This window comes from Epinephelus fuscoguttatus, linkage group LG18 (genome assembly GCF_011397635.1).
Source record: "Epinephelus fuscoguttatus linkage group LG18, E.fuscoguttatus.final_Chr_v1".
NCBI lineage: Eukaryota > Metazoa > Chordata > Actinopteri > Perciformes > Serranidae > Epinephelus > Epinephelus fuscoguttatus.
Window position 1 is genome coordinate 19,254,996 of NC_064769.1, and position 24,134 is coordinate 19,279,129.

Consider the following 24,134-nt stretch of genomic DNA (forward strand, 5'->3'; position numbering starts at 1 on the left):
TCTTTTTTTCCCAGTCTCAGATCTCATTTTATTAAGATCTCTCTTTTCACTGGAGGATGTCAGCTTTATAATGTAATGTAAATCGATCCTTTGCTCAAAGATATTGTACTGGTTCCTATATAAATGAGTTGAAAGTGCTAATTCTGTTATCACGGTGAATTACGTTAGTGTGGATGGATGGCCGATGCTCAAGGAAGCCGTTGAATATTTCAAAACGCATGTGTAAATGAAAATATACAGGCCCTCTCTTTCTCTTATATTATATTTGTGTATGAAAAATAGATGCTTTCCTGAAGATAAATCCAGAGGAATATTACTGCTCACATTATGTAGAAATGCTGTTACCCAGCTATTGAATTGCTAATCTTCGATGGCAGCGTGCCTGCACCTCTTATTTTGCTTCATTTGTCCTCCTAAATTGGATGCTATAGCAGTAATGTGGTTTAGGTCACCATAGACATAAAACGCGCACCCATTTTAAGTAGTCCATTACAAAACAAATAAGCTCGATGGCGTGAATAATGGCATTAGATGCACTGCTGGGAATAAAAACTGCAATATTCAATTGATGACCTCATTGCAGATAACAAATATTTCAGAGTTAAAGGTCAGTGGCTTTGTCATTGAGGCATTGTTGTAAATGATTTCCTGTCTTTAGCCTATTGTGCTCTGGCTTCGCTTGGAGCTTTTCCATCCTATCTATCAGCGGGGACAGGCCGGGCTGCTCTGCTGATAAACCTACAGGATTACAGACATGCTCCTCTTGCTCTCACTCAGAGACGATTAGCTCAGGCTCCTGAGGGAGAGGAACCAGAGCCACTCCGGCCTCTGGGACACACTTCAGATAAGTAAGACTGGGCAGAGGAATAGGTTGGTCGATCTGAGGGATTAGGAGACATGAAGAAGAGCGAGGATTTTCCTCCAATTTACTGCTGATGTTTGAGAAAATTTGTGTTTAAAATCATCTGTGTTAACATTTCTTTTCCTGCAATCAGCCTCAAAAATATTTGCGCTGAGAGCAAATTAAATCATGGTGCACCAAAAGAGCTTATGAAAATGCACATAGCTGCTCTTGCAAATTAACAAACATAAATCCGAACTGCTGTTTTGAGTGATTTAAGATCTCACTTGGCAAAGACTGCAACTGTATCTACACTGCATTTAGTGTATGATTGCAACCCATGTGCATAATTTAAAATATTTCATGCAGTGCTGACACCACAAATGTGATTAACAGACAAAAGCTGAATAAATACTGCCACCTAGAGTACAACTCATGAACTGTAGGTAAGATTTTTATTAGTTAAGAGTAGTTCATTCATTTATTAATTCATTCATTTATTACTGAATTATTATTACTAATGATAAATATCACACTTATTTTTGTCACACATTAAGATTTGGTGCTAAAAAATTTGGTCATAGTTTAAAATGCAGGAACAAACAGCCTATCTATAAGTATTTGTACAGAAAATGCAGATCTAATTAATAAGTTATTAATAAATGTCCACATGATGTGCTGTCTGCTCACATGAAAAACATCATTTGACATTGTAATGGTTATGTAAAAGAAGTTAAGTGAGTTCAGACAGGCTCAAAAAAGGCCGCAGAAGAATACATACAAAACAAACACAAGTGAACCACACCTTCTGCAAACACAGACAAACCACTGACTGCACACAAGTTAAGCCCTCGGGGGAAAAATAGTTCTGGCTCTTCTTACTTTTGCTTTGCCGGTAAAACAGTATTGCAAATACACAGATACTGAGCTCACTTTGAAAACACTGTGTATCCGTACAGCATCACCAAGGCATACGTGGATTAATGCACACCAAAGAATGAGCAGTTAAAATTTAAAATGACTACTGGAGGTTGCTGTGACAAGGTCAACAGCAGAGGTAACTCCATGGCTCACGAGGCAGAGGGCATCTGAATGTGAGGCATCATCAGAATTAGTTTCCTGTAATATTAACAGTACTTTCAGTCTTGTATTCCTCTTTGGTGTAACGGGTGAGAAGCCACCTGTTAAATGTCATAAATAAAGCAGCAACCCACACACTAACATCATTCTGCGTTAGAGTGAGAGCAGCACTGTTACTTCAACAATCCTGTAGTAACTTGAAATTATATACAAAAACAGCACACAACCTTCTGCTATAAGAATAAATTTAAGGCATTTTCATCATTTTAAGACCAAAATATACAATAGTAAGATTTAGTAAGGCATAATCAAAGTAATAAATACCACACTGAAAGAAAAAAAACCACACACACAATCTTATTAAAAACATCTTTGAAAACTGGACTTGTCTGACAGATGTCCAGGGACATCAAACAGTGTAGTCCAGCTCTGCGTTTAGATCTGTGTACATCTCGTAGATGGCATCTACAGTGGCGGTGTAATTAACCAGGAAATGACGCACGTTTGCCAGACAGACCTCCTCTTTCACTTCCTCTCCTTTTGACAGAGCCTTGAGGAAGTTTGATTTGTAGGGAGCTGCAAGTAACGCTACCTGCAACGGACAAAAAGAAACATTTGAGATTATCACATATGTGAGTAAAATAAGAAAAGTACACTTTAATACATGGTATGGGTAGGGCTGAGTGATAGAGAGAATCAAATATCACAATATTTTTGACCAGACACCTCTATATGGATATTGCAAGGATATGACAGGATTGACTAATCATCAATATTGTGGATATAATGACCAAGTGGGTAAAGGAGAATAATAAAATGACATTACTTTACTGTAATGAAGCCTTTAAAACTAGGCAAAGGAAGCACGATATTATGATATCCAAAATCTGAGACAATGTCTAGTCTCAATATCATGATATTGATATATTATCAATATATTGTCCAGATGTAGGTAGGGGCACAACATTAACATGTAAAGTATAATGCAATAGCGAAGAATATGGTGTTGCTGGTGAACAAAATAACAGAAACACCTTATTTAATGCAATCCATTAATTCAACAACACAAACTACAGCTTCGATTAGCTAGCATGGTTAGGATTTATCCACTCTATTATATTGCCTGGGGTGTCAAACATAGGCCCCGGAGGAGAAACTGGTGGCAAAAATATGCCTGGATATGGCCATCATGGAGGCGAAGCTCCTGGACCAGCTGGTGGTACTCCCCGTGATCCACCCTCTTTTTTAGGGTCTCATATACCCACACAGATCTCAGTTTCTCTGTGCCTGGCAAAGTATTTGCTGACAGCCTCTCACCCTCAACCAGAGCTAGAGGAAGTACCCTCTGCCTGAAAATTTTAGGAACTAGATATTAATTACTGTCATGTAACTAAAATAAATAAATGGTAGATTAATTATATGGGAAGGTTAGAATAAGGAGGTGAGTCCGTGTGGCGCGCCTCGTGTTTTGCAAATTGCGAAACTGTTTCTGTGTGATTGCGGCCAAAGAGGTGCCAGGTTTTTAGGAGCAAGTTAAACAGTGAGTAGCTGTTCAGAGGCTTTTCACCCTGACCACAATTCAGTTCTCTGAAAAAACAAATACATATTGTGGTAGGATATTGAACATTGTGCAAAATATTGTCCAAACGGCAGCTTTAGAATAAAATAATTTGCATCACACTTCTATCTTGCAAAAATAATGATGATGGAACCATATTGCTAAGGCAGGAAATAGTTAAAGTGCTTCTTCAATAGCTTCCACTTTAGTGTGGTGTGGTGATGCCAGTATTACCACACAGGAGTGGAAATGTATGGAAAAACACAGGCACTGAAGGTCAAGGTGACACCCCCTGATTATACAATAAATTATTAACAATAACAGGAAAGAAGACATTTTCCTCACATTGAAAATCCCTTGAACAAACCAGCCATGGTATTTCTTCAGTGCCTGTTCGTAGGCTTTGGTGACATTAACCCGAATTAGGTTGGGGTTGTTCTCATCCACTTCTCCATCTGCCAAACTCTGCAGCAGGATTTGTATGAAACGGAGACCCCTGCAGGAGAGACCCAGTATTTAAAACTAACACTGTAAAATACAGTTAAGCAGCTGAAAGTTCAACATAGAGTGTGACATAACATTAAGAGCAGGGAGTGCTCACCTTTTCAGCCACATCAGAGCCAATGTTGCTCCAACTTTAGGCCATTCCTTCGCATGGGCTTCTCGCTCTGCCACCACAATGTCCTGCAGGGTGATGTACTTGGCAGGATCCTTCTGATACACTGCTTTAATTTTCTGAAAAATGCACATTTGGGTTGAGTTTGCATTGCACAACCTCCATGTCATATTTAAGTATTCCTAACAGTGGTATGAAAACACCCCAGTGCACAAGCAGAGGCATAAAACTACACAGACGCAGCTGTGTCTTACCATTATATTGCCATTAATGTCTGATTTGATGACTGAAAATACGCTTGATCCCAAGCAGTCTGGAAGAGAAACAGACATTTGAGAGCAAAGCAATAAAATATGAATGACTTCATCACACATGTCACAGGCTCAGAGGAGAGAGGGAATACAAATCAGCCTTTAGGTACAAACACAGAGTGGGGAAAATGCAGTGAATGCATAGTCTCAGTTAAAGCACAATGAGGCCAATGTGTGCTCTGTCAATGAGTAAACAAAGAGTTTCTCTATAGGCTCAACTGCCGCAGCTGGTTCGTGACCCAGCAGCTCCACTTGTGGTATGTGTGAAATAACCACGTCCTGGGCTCTGACTGCTGACAAGTCAAACATGTCAAGAGGAACAAGTATGAACCGCGACAACACACACTCTATCATGGTAATTTATCGACTTTAAGCGGATGTATACTCACCAAAAAATGCAGGAATATGAGACACAGTCTCCAGGAACAACTTTGTGTCCACCGCCTTGTCAGGAGGTAGATCTTTGAATTGGTTATCTAGTAAAAGACTCATGGTCCCCGCCGTGTGAGCGCTGTGATAACGCGGGCAGTCGCGAGCAGCTTTCGGCTGAGAAGAACCCGGAACTCTTGTCCTTGTCGGATGGGTGGGGAAACGCCACCAGCCCCTATCACTTTCGTCCTTCTCCAACAGGTGGGGAATTATACATGGGCGTATTGAAAACCGCCGTTTGTCCTGGGTGCGTACACAAACACGACAAAGAGCCGCTTGAGGTATGAATTATACTTTATTAAACCTAAGGCAGGGATTGTTTTCAACCACAGAGGCAGTGGGAGGCTAGAAGTTACAGGGAGTTAATGTCAGGGTTAGAACCAGAGGTGGAAAGTTACTGAATACACGCACTGTCATTTCTGTAACTACTGTGGAAAGTCACCAATCAGTTCTTTCGGTTTATAATAATGTAGCACAGTAGATTACTCACTTATGGACCAATAAGAAAGACTTAAAGGGAGACCAGTGTTGGAAAGTAACTACTGGAACTACTGGCCTAATCAGGAAGCTTTAAGGTGATACCAGTGTTGAGGAGGAACTGGTTAAGGTTTGGCAAAAGTTCCATAGTCTTGCACTGATAACATCAGTGCAATAAGGAAAATAAAAGTAGGCCTTATTGGTGGCTAATCCCAAGACAGTCTGTATGACTACTTTTCTCAGCAGACCACCGTACAATAAATTTAAAAATATAGGGTCACAAAATAATAAACAAAATAGGTAAAAAGATCCAATAGTTGACAAAGGCAAACTCCTAAATGTGAGACATAGTAACTAGTTACACGTAATTAAATTACAAAGTGAATACTAAGATACTACTGGGAAAAATATGTAATTAAATTGAAGTTACTAATAAAAATATTTTACAGTAATAATACAGAATATGTGACATATAATGTTCATTCTGTTGCTTTGCATCTTTTTGCTATTTCTGGACATTTTTCAGCTTTACTGTCCTATTTAAAACACCTGTTACAAAAGTAATCAAATGCAATAAGTTACTTTACTTTGATTAAGTCATTTAAAAAGTTACATTACTTATTACTTATCATTATTAACAGGGTAACTAGTGATCTGTAACCCCATTTCAAAAGTAAGGTTCCCAACACTGAGCAAGGCTATGTAATGTGAAAAAAGAAGTAGCATATTCTTTCTCTTACAAAATGAAAAGTTGAACTCATGAATAATAAAGTGCACTGTTGCTCAGTTCATTACACTCAGGGGTTTTGCCAAAACAGTCTTATGCGGTCTGGTAAGGCCTCCAACTTATTGGGACTAATTTTGCAAACTTTACATAGATGTTGAAGTGTAATGGACATTTCTGAGTTTACTGACAGGGTTCTGACTGTTCCCTACTTGGGCCACTATTACACTACATTTTAGGCTTTTACCATTATACTATGTGGCTACAGTTTTGCAATAAGAACATCAGTGCAAAAAGGAAAATGAACGACAAGATCCCTTATCAGACCACCATACAAAGGATAAAACAAAAAACATAGTTTAAAAAAAAGATTGCAACAAAATAGGTAAAAATATACATTAATCAACAAAAGCAAACATGAGATGTAGTTGAAAGATCAATTTTAAGTCTTTTTTAAACGATCAGAAGACACTATAATTGTGTAATAATCTCTCCTGAATAAGATTTAAGGACAATTTAAAGAAACACTTCACCTACAAAATTACCGTTTGTAAAACAATTAGTCATGCCATGCTACCTTCAATCATTAAGAAAAATTCCCGGTACTAAAAAACCTTACTATTGGAGTGTGGCTTTGAAGAGAGCATATATAAGTCTCACTTTAAGTTCAGTTTTTAATTGTAAGATTTATCAAAGATTCATGTGTTCAGGAAGTACTGAGCTTACAACTTGATAAATGAGATCTGGATTGTTCTGCACGAGTTATGAGAGAGTTTGCAAACTGATGCTTTGATATAGTTTTGATGTTGTTAAATGTGGTCGCCTATCGATCAATGAATTCATTCATTAGCCATTTTCAATGGAGACATGCAATAAAAGTTTTCTTCACAAATTAATGGTAACATGGCATAACTATTGATTCACAAATGGTCATTTTGCGGGTGAAGCATTCCTTTAATACTTAACCATGACACACTGCTGTTTGCTTGGAACGTTTTCTACCTCATTAGGTAGCCTTCTGAGAAAGCTTTTAAAGATGAAAAGAAGTTTGCCACTTCAGAAATTACCACTGAATGTGAGAGAGATTGCAAATTCATAAAAGAGTTACAGCTGCATCAGCTCTTTCATGCTGACCAGATGTAACTATGCAACCGTCTTCAAAAGTGACACTTTATACTTTGCATTGAACATCTTCTAACACAGGTAACCTTACTTCTACTTGAGTTAACTGTACTCTTCTTGTGCTGGGTATTCTGGTTGTCTTTCCACCCCTGGTTGAAACTGATCTGGCTCACAAGAACGAGTGACACATTAGACCCGAGATCTACAACAGGTACTCTAACTTTGAGGGCACATTGACTTTATCAGTGATTGTAAACCATAGCTGTACGTATGTGACCACAGGCAGCATCTAACACACTGGAGTTACAGCAGCACATCAAATAAACAGAGATCACAAGTTGCCCATAACTTACTGCCAGCTGAGACGTCCCAAACCTCAGAACAAAAGTTAGTCTGTGCGGAGCATCATGTTAAACAAAGCTTATGAAAATAAACATTGATATTTTCTTACAGGTATGACATACAGTTTATAAATAGAATAGCATTTGGGTTATTTTGATAAAGAATTACATTGATACATACATCTTATATATTTGCATAATGCTATTAAAATTGATTCAAAATGGATTTCACACGGGCCATCCAGGCCATTTCTGTGACAACTGCGCCCACACATGCATACACACACACACACACACACCCACGCACACAACATCAGAAGTATGGCTGTAACATTTCAACTCCAAAAACTACTGATACTTTACTGAACAGTGGAATCACCTGCTGGAGCTGCTGGATGGAATGAAGGTTTGCACACTCTTGGTACTGCTGGCCTTACACGGTGCTCGACGCACTGAAGCTACTTTTATAATCACAGTTTGCTCACTAAACAAACGTTTAACTCTAAGCAAGTGGCGTCACAAAGGTTCGAGATTAAAATACTGTCATTGCATCTTAAAAACATTTAAAAATGACTAAAAGGAAAATAAAAAAATGATGTCAGTTGTGTAGATTAAGGTTAATCTATTCTGATCCATGACGCCAGGTGTCTCTCAGACTTTTGTCCCCTCAGGCAGCTCAGCCACGCCAGACACCCAGCTTCAAGGAGCACAAATGATGACCTCTGTCTGGACAAGTACAATGTAGGAGGCTCATCTGCTTGTTGTTCTAATTGCTTTGTATATACACAACATTGTACTGTTGGATTTTTTGTGGATTATCTGTTTGTGAGGGAAGGAACAGTAACAGATTCTGTCCTACAGCATAAAGATGTTTGATTACCATGATACAACAACAAAATAAATACATGTTTTGATTGACCTGTAATTTTGCATCTTTTTTTTTTTTTAAAGGAATGTACGGAAATGCTTACACTGATTAATCTGGGAAAACAAAAAGATGGTGTTAACACTGATTTAGTTGAAATTAGGAGCATCATTGATAATAAATTATACTGGTATCAGGAATGTCTTTGGGTTAGTTGCTGTTTTCTTTGGTTGTCACAGTGACAAGTTGCTTGGCGGCTTTGGCAATGTCATATGCGCACTGGATGACCTGCTGAGTGACCAGCTGGATGTCCGACGGGCAGGGGTTGTGCTCCGCGGCCTTCTGGCACTCTCCGTGGAGCCGGCTGGCGCTCGAAGTGAGCAGACACAGAGACCCTCGCACGGTCTCCGAGGACGGCCTCTGTGAGGGGAAAGGAGGGATGATGGAGACTCGATAAGGGACTGACTTGACAACCCCCATAAATAAACCCTCATTGTGGTCAGCGGGCTGTGTGTGTGAGTAAACATAAAACAAAGTAATCCAATAAATGGTAAATATAAAACAAAGTAATGCAATGAGCGGGGCCCTCCCGATCCAAACAAGTAATACATGATTGCCTTTGGCTGTTTTCAAACAAACAACAAATCCCTTAATTGCTCGGGGGGAGGGACGTCAAGCTGTTGGTAGGAGTCATCTTACCTTGGGAAACAGGGCGGCCATCTCTGTCACAGCCATGCAGATTTTCTCTGAACAAGGCAGGAAGCTGCGGGAGATAAACACAAAAGGCTGAATGGGTGACCAACCACTCCTGTGCAATATATCAAGCATCAATGTAAAACATCTACCAGTTTATGCAAATTCCGATTTAAGTAAACAGTTAAAATGTCTGCCTATCTTCTGTATGATTACGTGACTGCACTGAGATAGCCAGCTTGGGTGAAATGTGTCACAAAAGGTGCTAAGAATAAGCAAATACAACGCGGGTTAGTCGACAGCGCTGTGTTAAGGCTTCAAAATTAACTGCCTTAATTTCAGTCACACCGGATGAAACAATAAATACATCAACATCATGACTTATACTCAAACTGAAAGCAGTTTTATGGGCCACAGAGAGCAATATCCTACCAGAGGAAGCCATAAATCAAGCTGTGAAGGCCTGCATTAGACCTGGAGAGATACCTATAGTATAAATATTAATTATTATACTATTTGTGCACATAATGTTTGGTTTGGAGCCACTTTGTAACAGTCAGCTACAACATTCTTCACAAAATTAAACACAAAAAAGGGCAATATTTCCATGAAATAACCTCTCATTAATACCTCTTAATAAAGAGGTCAGTGCCCATTTAAAAATATTTATACATATATTTAAACTGGAAGGAAGTAAAATGGTTAATATCTAACATCATGATAAAAAAAAAAACAGGACAGTACAGTAATGTATAACTTAAAAACAGGAAATGAATACATGGATGAAACCTCACTGACTAACTCGCTGAGGATTTGGCAGCTCACAGGGGAATACGTGACCGTGTGGTGTTTCCTGTCAGCTGTGTTTAAAAACCCAAGGCCTACCCCCAGCAGACATGCCATTTCTAGGACACAAGCACAGAGGCCAGTCTGTGAGGCTAAATATCAGAGGCTTTCACTGCAGTTCTTTGAGACCAAGAGTGCTGCTGGTTCATGATATTACTGCAATCGCCTTGCAACTCAGGTGTAAATCTGTCTGTGGTTAGCTGGCTAGAATAAATGAAAGCTGGCAGAGCCCGGAGGACAACGATTGAAAACAAGTGACCGAGAAGCAGCTGAGACGGAGGATGAAACACCATTTACCCTTTTTAAAGGACAGACAGAGTGACAGAAATACAGCTGTGTCTGAGTAGAGTTCAAGCTGCATTAAATAATGAAGAGGTCTGACTTGTACGAATCATTAACCAACTTTGAATATATTTGATGTTGACAAATTTTATACTTTTTACTTATATTACGTATCTATTAATCATAGACTACCTTTCATGTTTGGTCTCCTGGGCAGCTCTCAGAAGCTCCTGTATATTCTTAGTGATCTGCTCTGTCTTGCAGATGACGTCCTCTGTGCATGGCAGGGTGGCATCTTCCTCAGCGTCCTCCCCAGGCTCCACTGCTTCAGAGGCTGGAAGAGGGCTACTACAAATGAACAAAAAAAAATGTTATGGCTTACAGCTATATATACTCTAACTGGTTTGCAGTAAGTATACTGACTGTAAATTAAAGGTTCAAGGTCCAAGATTCAGTGGATTGTCATTCAAACATGTTAAAGAGCATGAGGGAATTAAATTTATTACCCTGGTCCAGCAGCATACAGAATAAATAACATTTAAGATAGATTTATTATAAATAATTAAGTAACCTAAAAGCCTATAATAAATACAACACATAGTTAAAACCAAGCAGCATGGTAAAGTGCGTAATAGTGCATCAAAGGGTGCATGCAGTCGCAGCTGTATAAAGTGCAAGCCAGAGCGTTCATAAGCCTCACACTAGCAGTGAGCATGCAGGCTGCAACCAAGTGAAACCTCTTCCGTGTGCCAAGTGTGTAGAAGGAACTACAGTGGCTGAAACAAAAACCCAAATGACCCGATGTAGAGTTAGGGCTTGGTTTGTTCATTGTGCACTGCCGTAGAAAGAACATGGCTATGTGGAAAGGGGCCTGCTCCAAATGTAGATATAAATGGCTCATTCTAAGGTCACAAAACCACCACAATCATTCTGAGTTTCAGGCTCTTTTACACTAATAAATATGTACAATTTATGCGAATATTCTCCCCTAAATCCTACACACTGAACCTTTCAATAAAACTGAAAATAATATAACAGTCGTTGACGTAAAAATAAATAGTGGAGAACTGGTTCCATTCATTTAAATCTACTCTACAAATAGTTGTCAATCATTAGCCCTACATGTGCGTAAACGGCAGAAGAATAACCGAAGGCCACTCTCGTGTTGATTTTTTGCAACAGGTAGCTTACGTCAGACAGGTGCAAGTCCTAACATGTTTAATCAGTCCAGTACAGCCAGACTGTTCCAATCAGAAACTCTTTCTCAACATATGTCAAAACTAATATTAGTCTAGCTTGTTGCTCACTGTTTGTGTGACCTTTAACTTTGTAAGCTTCTGCAACAATGTCATCATCTGCAGCACCAGAAACAAGAAGAAAAATCATCCCATTTAATTTGAGTTCAAAGTTCATTTCTTACTCCATCGCTTCACTTCCCTTTAACATTTCTATTTCAGTAAATACTGCGTACATCCTGTAACTATGAGATGCATGATATAAATCACTTTAAAGAGTTAGTGTTTAACAAAAATAAATAAATAAAACAATTTTTGAATTATCTGAAGAATCAAATTATGTACGAAGGTACAAAAATTAATTGATTCTATAAGTGGTACTTATTATTATTGCTTTGTTTTATCTTAAACTATTTACCTATTCTTTTATTTTTTTAAGAGTGAATTTTTATTTTTGTACTTACTTATATTATTTTTATTTTTTTTTATTTTTTTTTTTTTTACCAATATGTTTTCTCATGGGTTGAAATATGTTTATTTATCATACCACAAGGACTGTTGTTGAAGGCATAGTCATCTAACAAATGTTTTATCTGTATTTAAATATTTTGTCACTTTACCTTCAAAGAAAAAGGGAGAAAAAAAAGAAACACTTTGTAACTACGATGTGATGAAAGAAATGTGCTCAAATTCTGTACAAAATAAAAATTTTAAAAAATATATTTGAAGAAACACATGGCATTTTTTGTGTGGTAACACTTATCAAAATATACAAATATTTACAAACGTTTGCCGTGAAAACTGTGTTTAAAATCCACAATTTTTTTTAAAAACATATAAACAAGAAAATCCAAAATGAGTTACACAATCAGTGCCATTTTGCAAAAGGTGGGTACAAAGCTAAGGCACGTTCTTACCCAGTCTCCTCCAGTTCAGAGTGGTTGGGCGTAGTGTCGTAATCATTCTCCAGCATGATACTCTGTCCTTCCAGACTGCAGCCCTACAGAGGCACCGGCAGATTACCATCAATCAGCTGTTTCTGATTATATATACTTTATATGATCAACACAAACACAGTACCAGAGCAACTGTAGGCACATACAAGTCAGAATCATGCATTTCTGAAATCAAACACATGTTGTCAACATTTGGTTTCAAAGCAGATGAAGAGAAAAAGACAGGAAACATCAATCCAGGTCACTGTGCTGGAACAGTGGATGCGATTAGTAGATGCGAAGAAATCCTGATGTTTACTGTGGGTGCACTTATCAGTGGCTGTGACTAATAAGCACATTGTGATTTTTCTTTCATAGATATTGGACTCCTCTGTCTGATCAATCAAACAGCTTTCTCTAGTACAACATCTCATCATCACTTTGGCTTTAACCATAGCTGCTTTGGCTCAAGTAAACATCCAAAGTTGTCCAGATAACTGAACTGAAGCAGAGGCACTGTGGTGCATGCAGGCAGGCAGGCGATACTGATACAAAGCAGTTTGAAGACAGAGGTCAGGAGAGAGAAGACTGTGGGATCAAGCAGGGGGACAGGTTTCGCCGTCCCCCGGGGCTGCCTCTGAACCGAGGGGAACTCAAGTACTTAACCCTTCGAGATCGCTCATCCCACGACCAGGACAGGGAAGAGGGGAAGGTAGGGAGGGAGGAAGCAGCCGTCCCCAAAGGACCCCTCCCAATCTAGAAAGGGGTCAAACCAAGTTGAGCATACTCTAATGAGATGCAATGAATGAATGACTTAATGAATGAATGAAAAACCAACACCAGCCCCAAGCCAGGCATCATTATTATGTCTCGGCATGGCAATCCAGCAGGAACATTGGTGCCTCTGTGCTTACATTGGTCGGGAAGGGTTGTAAAATGACTCCGTCCTCATGCCGAGCTGTTTCGACTCGGTTGGGGTACTGCCTCGGAGAGGAGCCTGTCTCGTACATGGACATGGCGCGACCTCCGCGGGGTGGGTGTCGACCAAAGGGCCCCTGGAGGTGTTGTTGTCCGCTGGGGGTTTGCCATCGCAGTGTTGTGTTTTCAGTCTGCAGGGAGTTCAGCTGAAGGGAACAAAACATCTTTCAAGTCAGCTCTAGCTGGGGGATGATCTCCTTACAAAAGCTCGGCCAGACATTAATAATAGAGTAGAATACGGCTAAGCCTCTGGGAGAGGCCCAATTCCTCTGTGTTGAGTTTATCATCACCTCTGTTTTGTTTTTGGTTTCTCTTCTAAGTTTTTCTCACAACAGAAGGGTTTGTTCTTTTACAAATGCTGACACTGTGTTGATAACAACACCTGAAATACACACTGAGAAAGTGCAGTATCAGTGATTGCCCTTATTTACATGTAACACACTTAGAAACTGAAAAGAGCCAAGGAAACATGACTTGTGCAGCTTTCAGTCTAAATATGTAAATTATCATAAAGACAACATATTAACTTTGGGGACATAAGATAAAGTACAAAACCTATGATGCGTGAAGAGCAAAGACAGAGAGGTCAGAACTACCAGGCTACCACAAAAGGGGTGTTGCCTACAGTTTGGTCCCTTTCTCTGATTTGTTCAGAAATGCCTTGGGGTCCCACTGAGTCAGCACTACAGGTTTTGGTGGGTGCAGATAAGAAACTGGAATGGCCATTTTTGTCAGATAAAAAACAGTATGGTTGAGAAGTAAATAAACCAGCAGGAGGAGGCAGCACATTATGTTACTTTCTCTCAGACAGCTGAGGAGAGAAACAAACTGGGCGCTGGAGAACTGTGACGCATAAAAGAAAGCCAAATGATACGCTGCCATCTCCCAAAATGGGTGCGTAGGTGACAAACCTTGTCTTTTTTTTTAACACAATATATTTTCTAAGCATGCAAATTTGGTCTGGCCCTACGGTGATACACTTGGCAACACTATCAGGCGCTTAGTATCTAGTAGCAGCAACTGAGGACAGGCAAACAGAGAAATGATTAGGGAAAGGTAACATTAAGATTTTATCGATACTACTACTTTCTTGAGAGCAGCAACAGTATTTTTTACAACAGCAAAGTCACTATATAAATAACATTCCTGACATCACAATACTGAGTGAAGAGAAGGCTTGTTTTTACAAGTCACTGTAAAGTCACTCCTCCTGTCCTCTGTCCTGCTCCCTCTCTGCTGATGTGTTCACTGCATGCGGGTAACATTAGCGCTGGTTGAGAAAGAGGGGGCTGTTTGCATCAGCTGACAGCTTAGTTTAAATGTACTACCCAATTTTAAGGTAAGGAGCAAACTAAGCCTAATGCTTATACTACATACAGACAACTGCCATTTTAGCTTATGTGTAACAATTTGCTATTAGCCAAACTAGCGTGCTGTTTACACGTGCACTGATAAAGCAATGGCTTTTTACTTGTGACGATTTAATTGCACTTGCAGTCACGAGTGTAGCTGCCATCAACCCGAGTAATTTTTGAGTTATCTTCAACAGCCTCTCTGCTGCTCACTGACTTTACTCCATTTTGTGTGTGGGTGTGTGTGTGTGTGTATGTGGAAGGGTTCAGCCCCAGCCCAGAGCGCAGGTGAGAGGCTGCAGGATGATAATGAATTAAAATAAGTTATTAAAAAGTACTGATAAAAGAACCGATAACGTTGGAGCTTATCAATACTACAGTCTTTGATAATGTAGCCCCAGGGCTCATTTAATACCTTGTTTCGATACCCATGCCTTATAATGATAGTGTGGTTGCCTGTGAGAGAATACAATCCCATTAATACTTAGTCACTTAGACTAAAAACAATCAAACTTACTCATCTGGACAAAGTGTAAATCTGATATTTAGGCAGACTGGAGAGCTGTCAGATACCGATAAAAGCTAATGCCTCCCAGAGACATTTGAGTCAGATTGAAAATTGATTGCAAAACACTTAAAAGATTTATATATAGCTGTATTTGGTAGAAATGTATTGGCATACAGAATAGTGAAAACAGTCCACACTAGGGTGGATATATTTTGCTGAATTACCAGGATGTTGTGTCAAGAAACAGGCGCTGCTGTTGTATTTTTTCTAGCATCATTAAGTATTGGAGGATAGCAGAAATCTTAACAGAGGAGGATTTCCTCAAAACCTCTGCAAGTAAAACAAAACCAAAAAAAACATGCATGGTTAAGTACCACTGGACGATCTAGCTTAAGAGATAAAGAACTGGGTGATGTAACATGCTTGGAAAAAATCTATAGAGATTGTTGCCAATGCTTGCTACATGCCTGGAGGTGTCAGGGATCCAATTTAATGACACTTGTGCAATGGAGAGGACAGAGTTCCTAACTCTGGTGATTCACCCACACTCAGACTCTAATCACTGCAACATTTAGGTAGTTTGTGGCTGGTGGCTGCAGGATGGTTCTATAGATTTGCAGTGATGGATCATAATGTCCTCTGTGATTACAAATCTGACTTGTGACTCAGTTTTAAACCATAAAGAATTATAACATCCACTCTTGTGTTGCCGTTTCACTGAACAGCATAGCAGAGGAAGTCTGGTGATTGTTAATTATTACCACAGGAATTTTACCCCATCCAGAAACATAGCAGCCATGTTCTCTGTAGCAGTGAAGAATTTCAATTGAAATTCCAACACGTATTGCATTATGACCTTATGGCATTTTCACCCACTTATATGTCAAAATCTGGTCTTCACTGCAACTGCAAATTCTTAAACTGTATAATTTATACATTGTATAATTCTAAAAAGAGAGAAGGCAATGTCTGACACATTCAAACAGGCATGACCTCAACATAAATTACTAATGTATGTGGGGGAAATCAAATTACTAAAAGTCTCTGGTAACATAGGGGAGGATCAAGTCTTGCACACACAGACTTATATTTTCACACTAATTGTGTTTTAGAGCTACAGTAAGAGGAAGCAAAGGCTACCGACATGAGCAAGTATCAGAGAAGATGTAAACATCATAAATCCAGTACAGAGTGACCTCTAATTATGGCTCTTGAAATACCACCATCTAATCAAAGTGATGGATTCAAACTATAAGGGCAAACTGAGTTAAAACACAAGCTTGCAAAAGAAAAGAGAGTAAACTATCTGCAGTATAATTATATATGAAATGACATACCTTGCTCTGCATCGACCGCAGCTCCTCACTGAGGTGACAATTGACTTTAAGAAGCTGCTGTATTTTGGCTTCAGATGCAGTGAGGGCACTCTTCACCTCCATAAATTCCTGCACCGTGATAGGTCCATCAGAAAGGTCAGATGACTCTGAGCTCTGCAGCAGAATGTGACATAGCATAGGAGCACATTTGATGAGTTTAAAATGCAAAGCAAGGAGCTGCTTTAAATCTTGTAACAGTAGTAGGTTCAAACAAGACATGAACCTTGGTCCTTCCATCGTTGCAGCTGTCCCCACAGGTGGCCTCTTGCACTGGATCTTCATCTGATGCCACGCTGTCATAATCAGGCTGGTCATTGTCCTGGCTCTCACTGTTGTGGCGACTGTTCATTCCCTGAAGGATCAGCTCCACATTTTCTGAGGGCACACCACCAGATCAAAGCAGTGGAGATCAAACAAGCCCTGCTGGCTACAGCCTGCTTTATAAATCAAACAGCTCAAGGAGCACATTTTATTTTCATTCACTGCATCCAAAAATCAGGACTAGCTCTCATTTATTAAACCCCTAACAATCAAACCGGCTGTTATGTGGTCTTCTATAATTTAAGAACGTAGGCGTTTTCATTATTAAAGCCCCAATTCACAATCTGTGTTTGGCACCGCTTCTGCACAAACATCAGTACATATGGTCCATATTCTAATGGTGGCCTATATAACTGAGCCCACATGGTCCATATTTATATGCAGTAGTCAACACTAAGTTCCTGCATCTTATTTGCAACCAATTTAGGCTCTCTCCACTGCTTGTTCTTTTTTTTTTCTCATGCGTATATGCTAATAAGCACATTTACTGCAGTACAAGCATTGATAAACCCCAACACAAGGGTGCATTAGCAAGGAAACTCAAGGTCTGTTAAAACTAAAAACTGAAGGATATACTGTACCTTTGGGACTGTCGCAGGAGTTACCCCACTGCCGTCGCTTAGCGTCAGTTAGAATATCAATAACCAGGGTGGCAAATTCATGAGCACTAAACCTCGCCAATTTCTGACGACCCTGAGGAAACAAATGCATCAAGATACAAACAGAAAAAAAATACGGCAGCACTGTTAGATCCAGGATTCACACAAGAAATTGAAGTTTAAACCACTGGTGCATCACTTGCCTGGTTTCTGGTAGATGAGTACTCTGGATTGACAGGCAGAAAAGGCACAACTGTGGTGTCTGTTACGAGTGTGCTGTGGTTCTGAGTGGCCAACCACACTGAAAAAGCACAAAACAAGATATAACATTAAAGACAGAAATTCAAATACAGGCATAAAAAGCTTTATACATGATATATTTTTACAAGTCTTGCAACCTCACCTGCATCTGTTTCTCTTCTGTCAACTTCATCATAAACATCCATGGCGAGTTCTTCAAACTGATGGTTACTTAGCTGGAACAATATAAAGCAGAATTTCTGGCTGACATCTGAAATAATTGAACAGCAGCTGAATTTTGGCCTTTTGGACCTTGAATCACATGTAAGAATCTCTTACCGACTGGAGCTTCTTTTTTGCAGCTTTTGCAAACTCTGACAAATCCAGGCTGCTTTGGGCAGAAAATAAATCAAATTTATAGATCTGCTGACAAAATTCCACACAAACAAGGCGACAGGCAATGGTAAAACATACTTACTTATTTCTTATCCATCAAAAGAATGCAGCATAGGAAAAACAAGATCATTATTTTAAGTACAACATATAGCACTCACTAGTAGCCAGGAGCCTGTCGGAGCCGATAGTATCATTGGGATTGTTTTCTGTGCATTAAAAGATCTTGGCTCTTGTAACTAAAAGATATGAAACAAACTTAAAACATCAGTATTACCTGTCTGCCATCTGTGGAATGATGAAGTGCTGCCCGTTTCTGTGATCTACAACACAACAAGGACATGATCGTGAGCGACTACCATTAAAAACAAAACCTTCAGCTCCAAAATGCCGTGCAGCAGCTACACTTGATGCACCAACTTACCTGGTCTTCTACCACAAAGGTAAAATGTTAACCGGTCAGTGAGTTCATACTGTATCTCCACTAGCCTCTCTGCCAGCTCCTGATGCCCAGCTTGTCTGCGCAGATTAGAAATAAAAGGTTGTGTTTCAGGAATATGGCATTATGTTATGGCTACCGAATGCCTCAGGTAGGATATCATGAAATTGAAACTGTGTGTCCACAACAATTCCTTTTTGATTAAGAGGGTGGAATTAACTCAGTGTCTAAGTAATGAGCGTAAAACTGAAATAGAAAGTGTGTAGGGGTACGCTGGCCATAGTGACTAATCATGCTTAGACTCTCTGTTATGCCACAAACACCATGAAGTATATCATATACTAATGTGTAATATGACAAACCCCTGTCAGCTCCAGTACTATTCTTTATTTCTAGGTGTTCATTCCAACTTTTGCTCAACAAAACTAGTCAAGCTGAGTCAGCTAACACACTGTGCTATGGACTTTTTTCCTTCACCCCCTGCCTCAGTTAGTCATACTCTTATTGAATTACTAAGGCTCTAACAGAATGCCACTGTGTCTGTGTCTAATGTTCATTGTAGTGCTAGAAATGCTAAATATTTTAGCTATGTCAGATGAAGACTGTTTTTGCCCTTGGTTTCTAACTACACTTTTTCAACCCATTTTTGTTTTCTTACAGTCACTCCCCCAAGTCATTATTTGCATCATTTCCTCATTAAGACCTCAATGTATGAATAGTACAAGTTATACACATTTATTTTTTCTGTGTGCACTACGACTGTGTTCAGTCTCCAAAGGATGTGTATCATTTCCTGTAGCACAGCCACCATTGAGCTGGGCTGTGTCTGTTAAGGCAATGCTTGCAGAAACACTAAAGGTTAGTCATGCGAACAGCAACAACAGTAAAAACTGTTGGCAGTTTGCAAAGTTTTTCAACATCGCCAACAGTGTGAGATTAAACCGCAGTGCACCGGAAATCAAGGGTGCTGGAGAAAGGCTGTGAACTTACTCTGACTTTTGCCATCTCTAGAACTGTAAGGTGTTAGTGACATTATATAGTGTTGGTACAGACTTCCCACTGCTCATAAAAAAAAAACATTTTATAGCAGAACAAATTCAAGTCTTACCTTGCATAATCAATGGGGGTCTTTCCACTGGAGTCCAGAGCCCCGGGATCAGCTCCATAAACTGCCAACAGCTCTGCTTGTAACATTTGTCCTGCCTTTGCTGCTATGTGTAGTGGAGTGTTCCCTTTCTCCTGTGGTCCCCAAAACAACACAGTGATGAAGCATTAGTATCATGTCAACTTTAAAATTGCAAAATGTGCTCTTTGTTTATTCCACAACACTTACTGGATGGAAGAAGTTGGCCTGTGCTCCCAAAGATAAGAGTCTTAGGCAGGTCTCCAGATTTCCGGTCCTAACACTGGAGTGGAGTTGCTGAAAGGAGATAAACAAGTGGTTTGATTGTGATGTTAGTACACACAGAATGCCTTGATACACCTGCCCAGAGCTGAGTGGCATTGTGGTATTTTTCTGCTGGCATCATTTTTAAAAGGTGCACAGACATGACAATATACATTCATGGGTGCATTACAGACAACAGCAGATTTTATGCCTTCTGTGCATACACCTACATGCACCTCTCTCTTTCTAAATCACAAAGACTTTCCTGTTAATCAACCATAAATGGCTATTGAAATGCCTACTACTAATAAGCATATAATCCAGCTTGTCCTTAAATTATATGCAAGGAATAAATAAAGAATTCAGAGCACAAATCCAAGAAGAGACTGAAATAGATGCAGCAGTCACAAGACTTGAGGTCGATAGATTATACTACATGATAGTCACAGTCTTAGCGTGACCAGTGCAAGAAAATGTAAGTGGCAGACGTCACAGCAGCACTACTGCTAAATATCAATCTATAAATAAGCAGAACCATTTCCGAAATTTCGGGGAAGTGGTCACATATCACAGTTAAAAACCAAAAAGCACTTGTTGTGCAATAGTAAAAGAAGTGAGTGCCACTTAGTAGTGTTCAGAAAACTAACGTCTGGCTTTATTTCATCACACCACCATTAGTTACACTTCATGAAGCTTATTCCTCATGGGACAATGTTGGATTATTATTGCATCTAAAAAAAATACTGGCAAATAAAGAATGGAGAGAGGTTAACACTAAAACCAGAGACATTGTTCTCACCTTGCTGAGGTCTTTTGCGGTTACACTGTCATCTTCCCGACAAGGCATCCGATGGACATACGCCAACATCTGATATTTGGCCTTGATGAATTCTGTCTTGTTCGGACTGGCAAACAAGACAGATACTTATATTTAAAACCAAGAACACTAGAAATCTGGACCACCATTGCTATTTTCAAGTTACTATCTTCTCATATAATCAAGTATATGTTTGCTTAAGACAAAAGCCATCAAACATATCTCAACTGGGAATGTCCTGATGTCTACTACTGAAATCAAATACGGCATCCGTGAATTGAAAATAGGGTATTCGATTGGTGGCAAAGCAATTTATTTATTTAAGCCATTAATTATTCCACTATACCATTTAACATGATTCTGGATACCTTTCTGTCCCTTAAACTGAAAAAAGGTTCCCCATTTCAATTAAGGCTGCAAATTCATGGAGACATTCTTATCCGAACTCTAACCATATCTTTCCTTCCTCACTGTCATATGACCAACTTTGTCTCTGTTGATCTCTGTACAGACAGCGGACAGTATAGTATCCTATACTAGTGGGGAAGTCAACAACAAAGCCTAAATTGTTTTTAATGTTAATAAACAATGACAAAACTCCACCCGAGCCCTAATATCAAGACTAGAATACTTCCTTGTTTTGTGAATGAAGGAAGTTGAAGCAGCTACAGAGTCTGTGTTTGACCACTCAGCAACTTACACAACTCCACCCTGATAGTTCCCATACCATCAGAGAGTATAACCCCCCAGGAAGGGACCTGCTTTTTTACACCTGAGTCTATCCTACAAGTCCTCTGGTCAAACACAGGTTTAGTTTCTGAGCTCCTCAAAAGGCTCTAACTCCCCTGAGAATTTCCCCAATAAGACACCCAAATAAGAGCATTCATCCTGAAACATTTATTTGGGATCAAGGATTACTGCCTCCTGTTTGGTGCAATGCGTACTCTCTGTCTGTTTCTGTCTGTTGTCTGGTGATTGAATGTGTTTGCTCAGAGTGTGAGGGTCGGGCTCAGCGTGGCTGTGTTTATATGTGGCTGGCTGTTTATCTTTACTGCACCAGGCAGACACTGGAGCGACACAGTGTTTATACCTGGCAGAAGATGTGGGTGACTGCATCACATCTCTCATTTTGTTTTTTGTTATGTCTTCTGGGTTACAGTATGCATGTGCTGCTTATTAAAAAACATTTAAAATAAAGGAAAAGCTGCATTAACACTTAAAATTCACTTTCTTGCATACTCATTCAGCTGCTATGCATTTCCCATCTGCACATCTACAGATCGAGTCACGCCATTTAACAGAGTTACTTGAGACTGACTGGGCCATGAGTCATGCCATAGCACAGAGAACCAATTATGCATGTTCACTGACCTTAACCGTGAAAATCAATGTTGCCAATAGAGTTTTATATCAAAGCCCAAACAAGCATATCAAAATCGGCACTGATCCATTAAAATCCCTAAATGCACTTACTGTACTCGGTCCTGGGGGTTGGCTTTGCGCTTCCCACTCACTGAGGAGGAAGGGTCCAGAAGGCTATGCTCCCATATGGAATTAGCTCCATTGCCATACAGTGTCTGGACCATCTAAAACATGAAACCACAGAACAATTAACCTTAACCCATATGCATAATATATAAGGTTGTCCTCTAGTCATTTGAGGTGTTTGTTTGTGCATACGCTGAATAATCTATCACATTAGATTCTATGCATTTGCATCTTGATGTTTGGTGTATGTAGGGGCTGTGTCCTTGTATCATCACCTGTAACTGGGAGGGTGGCCACGAAGAATGAGTCAGATGTCGGACTTGAGAGCTGTGTCGCCCCAGACCTCGATGGATGCTGCAGCACTCATCGCAAATCAACACACCCCTGTTGACAGAGGCCCAGCGTGGCTCTGCAATAAGATGCAAATGTTAGTTAACCTCCCAGTCTAATGTTAAATGGTTAATAACGTTCACTTTAACACACATTTACACACACTATATGACAACAAATTACACCTCCAGCTTAGCTGCTTCCTGATGTCTTCGACACATCCAAAAATCACAATCACAAATGCAACCAGGCGTGGGTCTGTTGTGCGACAACACCAAGTTAGCTACTTGTAAATTAGTCTTCGCAAGCTAGCTAAACAAGCTAATTTATGTGGTTAAGCTAACGTTAACCTGACGTTGACGGTTAACCTCTATAAACCATCATTTAAGCAAAGAGTTTCAGAAGCAGACAAGTTAATGTGATAACACAGACAAAACAGACACGACATACGTGAGAAAACCATTCCCCATGAAGAACATTTACAACCATTACAGCTACCAATCACGTTAATTGCTAATCAGTTACCGGCAGTTGGTAACGGTAACTAGGTTAGCTAACTGGACGTTAAGTTGTAGTGGGGGGCTAGCTGGTTAGCTAGCCAGCTAAAAGCTAGCTTGTTTGACATCCTACCCGGAGCACTGCAATCAGCGCAGACCTCTCTGCTTCGTACTCGCTTTGACATCCCTTGATAGCGCTCCTTAAAGTCCAGGAAAGACAAATATATAACGGATACGTTACACCGTAGCTACACTAAGATAAGACGGGACTGCCCGCCCTAGCAGATTGTATTCACCGATTGTAGCAGGCAAAGGAACTGAGTGCTCGTATGCCCCCCCTCCCCTGCTGTTGAACAAAGCAGTGTCCCATTCCAACACGCACGTAGCCTCCTTGGCTACGTCCTTGTCCGCTTCCTTCCTTGTTTCCTTTTATATCTATCCTTTGCAACTTCGTATAGTGAACTCGCAGCATAAAGGTTTCAAAGGTTATAAAGAGGAAAATCTGGTGTCTGGGCAGCCTGCAGAATATAATTTGCAATGTTCATCAGCATCTGTTCTCTCCTTTCCTCCAGTTTTGGAGAGTACAGTCACTCAAGGGCATGGAATATTTCCTATGTGCAATAATGTAAATTTAACAGTTTAACAGTTTTTTTTTTTTAGCTTATAGTGTCTATTTAGGCTATGTATTACAGCTTTCCTTTTTATACTGATGCCTCTTGTTATTGCTGCTGTAGCACTGCAAATCCCCCCACTGTGGGACAATGAATGGATTATTTTATCTTAATATTAATATATAATAAGAATTTAATACGCTAAAATGGACTATTCTGAATAATAAGTACTTTTCCTTTGATATTAAAGGGTATTTTGCTGACAATACAGACCTGAAGGATTCAGATCATTTTTAGTATATCTCTGCATGTTCAAAATGCATCCTATATCGGCGAGATTTCACGGCCTCCCACTTCATGTCAAATGCTAGTTCACGGCGAATTGCACCATTCAGTTCATCAGAGCTCACTCATTGCATCATACTGCTGATGGGGAATTTAGA

General features: G+C 39.7%; 2 protein-coding genes across 3 annotated transcripts; both read right to left on the bottom strand.

The window, feature by feature from the left end:
- Nucleotides 1–1,277: 1,277 nt before the first annotated feature.
- LOC125905637 (glycolipid transfer protein-like) lies at nt 1,278–5,030 on the bottom strand. The gene is made up of 5 exons (XM_049603753.1): nt 4,796–5,030; nt 4,350–4,408; nt 4,081–4,214; nt 3,825–3,975; nt 1,278–2,513 (listed from the first exon to the last, which is right to left on the bottom strand). The coding sequence occupies exons 1-5, from the start codon at nt 4,896–4,898 to the stop codon at nt 2,331–2,333; spliced, it is 630 nt and encodes a 209-aa protein (XP_049459710.1). The 5' UTR covers nt 4,899–5,030; the 3' UTR covers nt 1,278–2,330.
- Nucleotides 5,031–5,111: 81 nt separating this feature from the next.
- Nucleotides 5,112–23,419, bottom strand: git2b (G protein-coupled receptor kinase interacting ArfGAP 2b). 2 transcript variants are annotated; one of them, XM_049603751.1, is made up of 20 exons: nt 23,214–23,419; nt 22,529–22,662; nt 22,239–22,351; nt 20,748–20,853; nt 19,895–19,981; nt 19,670–19,800; nt 18,547–18,641; nt 18,400–18,445; nt 18,069–18,120; nt 17,893–17,965; nt 17,693–17,790; nt 17,472–17,583; nt 16,793–16,944; nt 16,531–16,683; nt 13,270–13,479; nt 13,022–13,111; nt 12,338–12,420; nt 10,378–10,533; nt 9,064–9,127; nt 5,112–8,784 (listed from the first exon to the last, which is right to left on the bottom strand). In XM_049603751.1, the coding sequence occupies exons 1-20, from the start codon at nt 23,263–23,265 to the stop codon at nt 8,575–8,577; spliced, it is 2,217 nt and encodes a 738-aa protein (XP_049459708.1). In that variant the 5' UTR covers nt 23,266–23,419; the 3' UTR covers nt 5,112–8,574. The 2 variants fall into 2 exon arrangements, with proteins under 2 accessions (XP_049459708.1, XP_049459709.1); XM_049603752.1 differs by lacking the exon at nt 13,022–13,111.
- Nucleotides 23,420–24,134: the final 715 nt, after the last annotated feature.